The sequence below is a fragment of the Phacochoerus africanus genome, chromosome 8 (assembly GCF_016906955.1).
Source record: "Phacochoerus africanus isolate WHEZ1 chromosome 8, ROS_Pafr_v1, whole genome shotgun sequence".
Lineage (NCBI taxonomy): Eukaryota > Metazoa > Chordata > Mammalia > Artiodactyla > Suidae > Phacochoerus > Phacochoerus africanus.
In genome coordinates this window covers 59,787,573-59,796,800 of record NC_062551.1, presented here as the reverse complement: position 1 = coordinate 59,796,800, position 9,228 = coordinate 59,787,573, and the positions used below count along the sequence as shown (strand labels likewise).

The following is a 9,228-nucleotide window of genomic DNA, read 5'->3' as shown; positions in this document are numbered from 1 at the left end:
CAGCCATGGCAGGGGAGGCATAGGGTTCCTCTGTGATGAACACACCTGGTGTGGTGCCTTCAGAGCACCCCCCCATCTGGGTTTGGGCCCGCAAGCCCCCATCAGAGGCCCAGCCCCAGTCTGCAGATGGACTGTGGGTCCCCATGTTTCCAGATGCTGAAAAGTTAATGCGTGAGCTGTTTTCTTGGAAAGCGCTTTTGTGTTCTGGAAGAGGGCCTCTGCTGCCTTCTGCTTTCACAAGGAACTCACTGAAGGCAGGAGGCGGGAGAGTTGCAGGTCCAACCCCAGCTGCTTCCAGCCCTCAGGTCAAAGTCTGGCTGCGGGAGAGCCTGGGTGAATGCGCTTATTATTCAAAGATCTGCAGAGAAACAGTGTGGCTCCTGATCTGTGAGTAATTCAGGTGCTTTCTGGATCCCTGAGGAATGAGGGTGAACAGGACCTGGGAACTGCTCTTGTGATTTAATGAGCACACCCCCAATTCGTCCCCAGGCCTGCATGGGCCTGGGCGGGGAAGGGCTATGTGCCACTTCTCTGTGGGTTTAGAGGTTCCCTTGTGCCGACTATTCCAGGCTCTTCAAAGTGTGGTGGATACCGAGTTGCCCTGCATCCTGGGCCTGGGAGGTCAGCCATCACTTGGCCAGCCACCGGCCATGCCCAGGTGGCATGGTCATTCAGCTTAGTACTGACTGTTGACCACGATGCCATCAGCCTCAAAGCCCCACCACTTCATTTCTGGAAATGTTTTGACCGTCTGCCCTGGGGTTGGATGGTCGTTAAGTGTCCTGTCCTTTCTCACCACAAAAGCCCCTTTTCTGGTACTGGTGCAGGGTGACCAAACAGGAATATCAGTTACATTTTCCACAAGACCCATGAGGAGGGAGGGTCCAGGCATTCTTCCTATAACAGAATGATGGGGAAAACCATAAATCCCAGGTATACCTTGAGTGCACCACTCAGGCTGGGCTAATAAAAAAAATCCTTTGGTGGAGGTAGACCTTTGAACCATTCTTGACAAGCATTTTCTTCTTCTATTTCCTGGATTGTATGGTAGTTTTATTTCTGCTTTTCTGAAAGAATCTCCATGCTGTTTTCCATAGTGGCTGTGCTTACATTCCCATTAGCAGTGTATGCAGGGGTTTTTCTCCACAACTTCACCAACACTTGTTATTGGATGACTTTTGGATCACAGCCATGCTGACAGGTGTGAAGTGGTATTTTATTGTGGTTCAGATTTTCATTTCCCTGATAGTGATGTTGCACACTGTTTCATTTATCTGTTGGCCACGTGTATGTCTTCCTTGGAAGAATATCTGTTTAGGTCCTCTGCCAATTTTTCTGTTTGGACTGCTTGTTCTCTGATACTGAGTTGCATGAGTTTTTTGTATACTTTGGATATTAACTCCTTGTTGGCTTTACAATTTGCAAGTGTTTTCTTCCATTCAGTACACTGCCTTTTCATTTTATTGACAGCTTCCTTTGCTGGGCAGAAGATTTTTAGTTTGGTGTAGTCCCAGTTGTTTATTTTTGCCTTTGTTCCTCTCGCCTAAGGAGACAGATTCAAAGAGGTAATAATTGCTCAGACTGATGTCCAAGAGTGCGTGGCTTTTGTTTGCTTCTAAGAATTAACACGGTTTCGGGTCTGACCCTTAAGTGTTTTACTCTATTTTGAGTTTAGACAAGATTTTCTTTCTCCCTTCTGGCACTGGAGGAGTGAGGGCTGCAGTGACTGATTGCAGGCTGGCGGGGGGGGGGGGGTGTCCCCTTCTGCCATTATGCCCCTACCTTCTGTGGGGAGAGGGGTGGTCAGTAGAAGAGACCCTGGCAGATCCTGCACGTGTCCTTGGGCACTGTTAGAGTGTAGCCCACCACCCTTGGGTCCCAGACGATCTCAGGGTTGTTCCCGCCTGGCATGGTTTTGTCTCCAAAGAAATAAATGGTCTTGTAGCTGTCCTTTTCCACGTGTTCCAGGAAACACCTCTTGTCCCCTCCCTCAGGGAAAACTTCAAAGTTGATCTGACCTCCTATGGAAAACGTGAGTTCTTTCTGTGAAAACTCTTTCCACAGATCCTCCATGAATTTTTGTCTGATATTTTCTTTTTGTATCACGTTCGTAGAGCTCAATGCATTCTTCTTGTGTGCAGCTCCTTCTGATAGGGACACATTCAACATCTCGTTTTGGAATTCAATGAAAGTACCCCCCTTCTTCCACAGATTAATTTTCACAATGTTGCTCAGACACTGGTTGATTAAATCTTGAATCGGGGCTTCCCCCGGGTGACTTTGGATATGCGGTTTACACAGGAGTTTCCCATCTTTGTATGCCACCAATCTATTCTCTGGAAACATGTAGTTGTATTTTTCAACCACATCTTTTTCCAGTTGCTTCTGTCCTTTCTCAAAGTCTGACCCATCCATGACCCCAGTTTTGATCTTCTGGCCTCAGTTCTTGTAGAAAGCAATCCATGTCTTTGGTAATTTTCTGCCTTGGGGCGGTCAGAGTCCTGTTCACATCAAAGAAGCAGAGCACTGGGCCTGGAGGAGCCATGACCCCCGTTTCCACATGAACCTTACAAGACTTTCTGGCACCTGGCACCTGGCCCAGAATGTCCAGCCAAGCAGTTTTTATTATCATATTTTATCTATTTGTGTACCTGTTAACAGGAAAAACAGTAAGTAAATGGAAGATATTACAAGATACTCAAAGTACTATTGCTGTGATTTATGCCAAGGAGTGTTCTGCCTATGTTTTCCTTTAAGAGTTTTAGCGTATCTGGCCTTACATTTATGTTTTTAATCAATTTTGTGTGTGTGTGTTTAGTGTAAGAAAATGTTCTAATTTCATTTTGCATGTAGCTGTTCAATTTTCCCGGCACTATTTATTGAAGAAAATGTCTTTATTTTTCCATTTGTATATTCTTGCTTCCTTTGTTGTAGATTAATTGACCACATATGAGTAGGTTTTTGTCTGGGCTTTCTATCCTGTTCCATTGATCTTTGCTTTTTTGGGTGTGTGTGGGTGGGTGTGTGTGTGGGTGTGTGTGTTAGTACCATACTGTTGTGATCACTGTAGCTTTTTCATATACTCTGAAGTCAGGGACTTGGATTCTTCCATTTCTGTTCTTTCTCAAGATTGTTTTGGTTATTCAAGGTATTTTTTGTTTCCATACAAATTAAACATTTTTTGTTCTAGTTCTGTGTAAAATGCTGTTGGTAATTTGATAGGTATTTCCCTGCACCGTAGACTGCTTTGGGTAGTACTGTCATTTTAACAATATTAATACTTCCAATCCAATAGCATGGTACATCTTTTTAGCCATTTTTGTCATCTTAAATTTCCTTCATCAGTGTCTTATAGTTTTCAGAGCATAATCTTCAGCCTATTTTAGATAGGTTTATTTTCAGTTATTTTATTTTCTTTGATGTGATGGTAAATGGGATTATTTCCTTTCTCTTTCTGATCCCTTGTTGTTACAAAAATGCAATTGATTTCTGTGTAATAATTTTGTATCCTGCAACTTTACCATATTCATCAACGAATTGTAGGACTTTCCCGGTAGAAACTTTAGAATTTTCTCTGTATAGTATCACGCTATATGCAAACAGTGAGAGTTTCACTTCTTTTCTAATTTGGATTCCTCTTCTTTCTTTCTTTCTTTTTTTTTTTTTTTCCTGATTGCCATGGCTAGGAATCCCAAAGTTATGTTGAATAGAAGTTGTGAGAGTAGATGTCCTTGCCTTGTTCCTGATCTTAGGGGAAATCCTTCCTGCTTTTCACCACTGAGTTTGATGTGAGCTGTGGGTTCGTGATACAGTGATTTATTATGTTGAGGTACATACTGTCTATGCCCACTTTCTGGAGAGTTTTTCTAAAATTGAAAATGGATGTTGAATTTTGTCAAAAGATTTTGCTTCAAATATTGAGATAACCATGCAGTTTTTATTTTTCAGTTTGTTAATGTGGTGTATCACATTGATTGATTTGTGGATATTGAAGAATACTTGCATCCCTGGGATAAATCCCAGTTGATCATGGCATATGATCCCATTATGCATTGTTTAATTCATTTTGCTAGTATTTTATTGAGGATTTTTGCATCTATTTTCATCAATGATACTGGCCTATAGTTTTCCTTTTTTGGGTTGTCTTTGTCTGGATTTTTTTATCAGGGTGATTGTGGCCTCATAGAATGCCCTTGGGAGTGATCCTTCCTTTGCAAGGATAGGTGTTAGGTCTTCTCTGAATATTTGGTAGAATTCAGCTGTGAAACCATCAGGTCCTTGACTTTTGGTTTTTGGAAGTTTTATAATCACAATTATAATTTCAGTACTTGTGATTGATCTATTCATATTTTCTATTTTTTCTTGGTTCGGGCTTGGAATATCGTACCTTTGTTAAGAATTTCTCCATTTCTTCTAGGTGGTGCATTTTGTAAGTTTACAGTTTCTAGTAGTAGTCTCTAATGATCCTTGTATTTCTGTGGTGACAATTAAAATTTCTTCTTTTTTATTTCTAATTTGATTTATTTGAGCCCTCTCCACTTTTTATCTTGATTAGTCTGGCTGTACATGCATACGATGGAAATTACTCAGCCTTCAAACATAATAAAATAATGTCATTTGCTGCAACATTGATGGACCTAGGAATTATCATACTAAATGAAGTAAGCAAGACAGAAAAAGGAAAATATCACATAATATCATTTATATGTGGGATCTTAAAAAGCAGTACAAATTAACTTATTTGCAAAACCAGAAACAGGCTCAAAGATTTTGAAACCAAACTTATGGTTTCTAAATGGGAAAGACTAGGGGGACAGATAAATTAGGAGGTTGGTATTAACATATACATACTACCATCTATAGAACAGAGAACCAACCGGGACCTATTACACAGCACAGGAAAATCTCCTCAATACTCCCTAATAACCTATATGTGAAAAGAATCCGAAGAGGAGGCGTGGATACATGTATATGTACGATGGATTCACTTTGCTGTACACCTGAAAATAGCACAACACTGTAAGTCAAAAATACTCCAATAAAAATTTTTAAAGGTATTATATTTAAGAATAGAAAGCCCAAAAATAAACCCAAGCACCTATGGTCAACTGATCTATGTCAAAGGAGGCGAGAATACATGGTGGAGGAGATAGTCTCTTCAATAAGCGGTGCTGAGAAAACTGGACAGATGCATGAGCAAGAATGCAATTAGAACGTTCTCTAACACCGTCCACAAACATAAACTCAAAATGGATTGAATTTATAAACGTAAGGTCAAATAGTATGAAACTCCTAGAGGAAAACACAGCCAGAAGGCCCTTGGACATAAATCACAGCAACATCTTGTTTGCTCCACCTTCTAGAATAATGACAATAAAAACAAAAATAAGCAAATTGGATCTAATTAAACCTAAACTTCTGTACAACAACAACAAAAAGCAATAAACAAAATGAAAAGACACCACACAGAATTGAAGAAATTCCTTGCAAATGAAGTATTCAGTGAGGGATTAATCTCCAAAATATATAACCATCTCATGCAGCATTATATAATAAACACAAAAACAATTTTAAAAATTGGCAGAAGATCTAAACAGACATTTCTCCAAATAACACACGTATGGATGGTCAAAAACATTTGAAAATATGCTCAACGTCACTAATCATTAGAGAAATGCAAATCAAAACCATGATGAGGTATGACTTCACACCAGTCAGAATGGCCATCATGAATAAGTCAGAAAAGAGCAAATGCTGGAGAGGGTGCAGAGAAAAGGGAACCCTCCTTCCCTGCTGGTGGGAATGTAAATTATTACGACCACTATGGAAACCAGTATGGAGGTATCACAGAAAACCAAACATAGAACTGCCATATGACCCAGCAATCCCACTCCTGGGCATGTATCCAGGCAAAACATCCTTTCAAAAAGAGACATGAAGTCCCATGTTTACCGCAGCACTATTCACAATAGCCAAGACATGGAAACAACCGAAACACCTACTGTCAGATCAGTGAATTAAAAAGAGGTGGTACGTGTATGTCATGGAATACTACTCAGCCATAAAAAGGACAAAATAATGCCATCTGCAGCAACATGGATGCAACTACAGACTCTCATACAAAGTGAAGTAAGTCATAAAAAGAAAGACAAGTATAATATGATATCACTTTTATGTGGAAGCTAAAATATAGCACAAATGATCCAATCGACAAAACAGAGGCAAATCATGGACATAGAGAGCAGACTTGTGGGGAGCAGACATAGAGAGCATAGAGAGAGACATAGAGAGCAGACCAGTGGGCAGCAAAAGTGAGTGGAATGGACAGGGAATTTGGGGTTGGTAGATGCAAACCATTACATTTAGAATGGATAAGCAATAGCGTCCTACTGCACAGCACAGGTAACTACGTTCAGTCTCTTGGGTAAGAGCATGATGGAAGACAGCATGAAAAAAGAAGGAAAATATAAATGGCTGGGTCACTTTGTCGTATAGCAGAAATTGAAGGATCATTATAAATAAACTATACCTTAATAAAAATTTTTAAAAACCCTATATTCCAATAAATTATATTTAAAATATAACATGAATAGACATTGAACAAATTCACCTGTAACTAACCCAACTTCTGAAGTTTAACAAAAGTTCTTCATATTGATGGCAAATTAAACCAGAAGAAATCAGAGAAAATAATTAGAAGCAGCAGAGATGGCAATCAGATAGTTACAAATATTGTGTTTACTTTATTTTCATTTCTTATCTTCTATAAGAGACAAGTAGCTTATGACAAAAAAAATCATAGCATTAATTGTGGGTAATAACATGCATAGGACAAAATTTATACAAACAATAGCATTAGTCACTGAAATGATTGTAGAATTATACGACTCATGATGCCTGCTTATTCTCTGAAATGTGAAATGGACAACAGTAGTTCTATCTAGAATTAATATTTTGAGAACCATACATAATGGCTTTGGGATCAATAAACTTTGTTATAACTTTGCACTATAAATTTTAATGGAATACATAAAACATCAGACTGCCAAGAGAGTAAATGAAAAAAAAAGCAGAAAAAAATCATATGGGATACATGGAAAACCTGAGTATCAAGATTCTGGTTTGCAACGTTGAAAATGAACTATTCGTGTGAGAAGTATAGAGTTCATTTTCCTGGTTTCTTACCTTCATCTACGAAATAAAATCTCCACCAGCCCTGGAGTAAGGTTTATCTAGATCAATATTGGTTTATGTGCCAGCACATATCAGGTAGTAGTCACAGCACATGAGCATTAAATTTGTAGAAACTTTCGAATGTTCTTGAAGAAATGAAATTTTTTTTTCGGGTAGGTGACACTGGTTAATGGGGAATGGTCTCCTCAGTAACAGTTTGTATATTTTTGAGCTGATAATTTCATGGACTGACCACATGCCTCCCAAGGCAGCACCAGTATTAGATCCACCGTCTACGTTTTTTGTATTGTATGCGAAAAAAAAGGGCACTCTGTAAAAAATTCAAAAAGTACCAGTTTTTGATTATAAACTAAAAAGTCATGGGGACGTGATGTACAACATGCTGACTATAGCTAACTATAGTTTATTGCGTAACTGAAAGGCACCACAAGAATCCATCCTCAAAGTTCTCATCACAAGAAAAATATTCTTGTAACCATGAATGGGGATGGATGGATGGAAACCAGAGTTGTTGTGGTGATCATTTGGATATATGTAACCATTCGTTATGTTGAACAACGGAAACTTAGATAATGTTATATGTTAATTATACCCAATTAAAAACCTGGTACTAAGAAATGATTACAGAAGAGATTACTTACTGTTGTGATGGAAGCTATCAACAAAATATTGAACAGCTTAAGCATGATTTCCAACAACCCAAGAGCATAATTTAAGAGGTCTAGGGTCCCTAAGGAGCAGCAGAAAGGGGGAAATGGTGGGAAACCATGAAACCAAGAAACTAGAGGTCTGTAGCAACCACAGACGAAAGTCAGAGAAGGCACTGATATAAGAAGCAAAAATAGAATTCAGCACAGAGAAGAAGACAAAGGTGACCACCAGCATCAGGATGGTGTGGGTGGCTCTGTCCTCAGGGAGGCACTGATGGCATCCAGTGGGGCCGTGTATATATTGCACCCTCTGGTGGTGTCTGTGCAGGAGAAGCAGCATGGAGCCACTGGACCAGGCCATGAGGCCAATAAACACGACATCAGAGATGGACCACAAATAGCCAAGGCCTGGACTGGGAGCTGAGGAAGAGCAGAACCAGCTTCCTTGGGTATCAGTGTAGTTGTGTGTGTGCTGTGAACCTGCTATTCTCAGAGGAACACCGATGTACATTAAGACATTCGATACCCAGCAGATGCAGCAGAAGGAACCAGTGAACCTGAAGACTCTTCCTCTGAGCACTGTCCTCTCTGCTCTCCCCGGCATGAGAGTGAGGAACTGACAGGTGCTCAGGACACAGGTGGAACACAGGGTGGTGCTGCGAGCCACTTTCTGTAGGTAATAGACACACTTACACCCAAGATTGGACAGGGGTTTCCTCCACACAAAAGCCGTCATTATGTGGGGAATCCCAGAGGAGAAAAGAACCATGAGATTGGCCACAGCCATGTGACTGAGGATCGTGTATGTGGGCCTCTGCTTGTGGCCAAGCAGGATGGGAGAGATGTTGTGGAAGAAGAGAATGACATTGGCCAGAGACCCAACCCCCTTCTGTAAAAGATACAGGGTTTTCAGAGCTGCCTGGCTTGTGGTTCCTAGGATGTCTTTCTGAAAATGCATTGAGAGGGCTTCAGGGAGGCCTAGAGAAAAAACAGAGGCTGTGCCAGCGGTCTTCTTACAAAAGAACATTGGGCAAGGGTTCTCTCTCTTGACTTCACCTGAGAAGGAAGACACTGTTGTACTCCAGGGAAATGACTTTACCCGGCAAAGATACACCTGACGTCATACAACTATCATTATTATTCATTTGTATTTATTTCTTTTTACGCTTATCTTGATTCTTTTTTTGTTAAAAATGCTCTTGTATTTTAGAATAGTGTTACAGAATAAAACCCATTCCCCCATTAACATCAGACGTTAATATAATACAGTTGCCACAAGCACGGTTTATGTATTATTACTAAGTCCATATTTTACTCAAATTCCCTTGGTCTTTACTTATGTCCAAGTGCATGGAAGGTCCATAATTTTAGGATGCATGTCTGT

The 9,228-nt window shown here is 40.1% G+C and overlaps 1 protein-coding gene and 1 pseudogene across 1 annotated transcript; both read right to left on the bottom strand.

Moving 5' to 3' along the window:
* Nucleotides 1-1,803: 1,803 nt before the first annotated feature.
* LOC125133283 (phosphomannomutase 2-like) lies at nt 1,804-2,545 on the bottom strand (annotated as a pseudogene).
* Nucleotides 2,546-7,872: 5,327 nt separating this feature from the next.
* Nucleotides 7,873-8,802, bottom strand: LOC125133282 (vomeronasal type-1 receptor 3-like). The gene has a single exon (XM_047791388.1). The coding sequence runs from the start codon at nt 8,800-8,802 to the stop codon at nt 7,873-7,875; it is 930 nt and encodes a 309-aa protein (XP_047647344.1).
* Between the last annotated feature and the right edge of the window lie 426 nt (nt 8,803-9,228).

Bases quoted from the DNA above. Each gene is read 5' to 3' on its own strand.
- LOC125133282 (XM_047791388.1), bottom strand. From the start codon at position 8,802: ATGCATTTTCAGAAAGACATCCTAGGAACCACAAGCCAGGCAGCTCTG.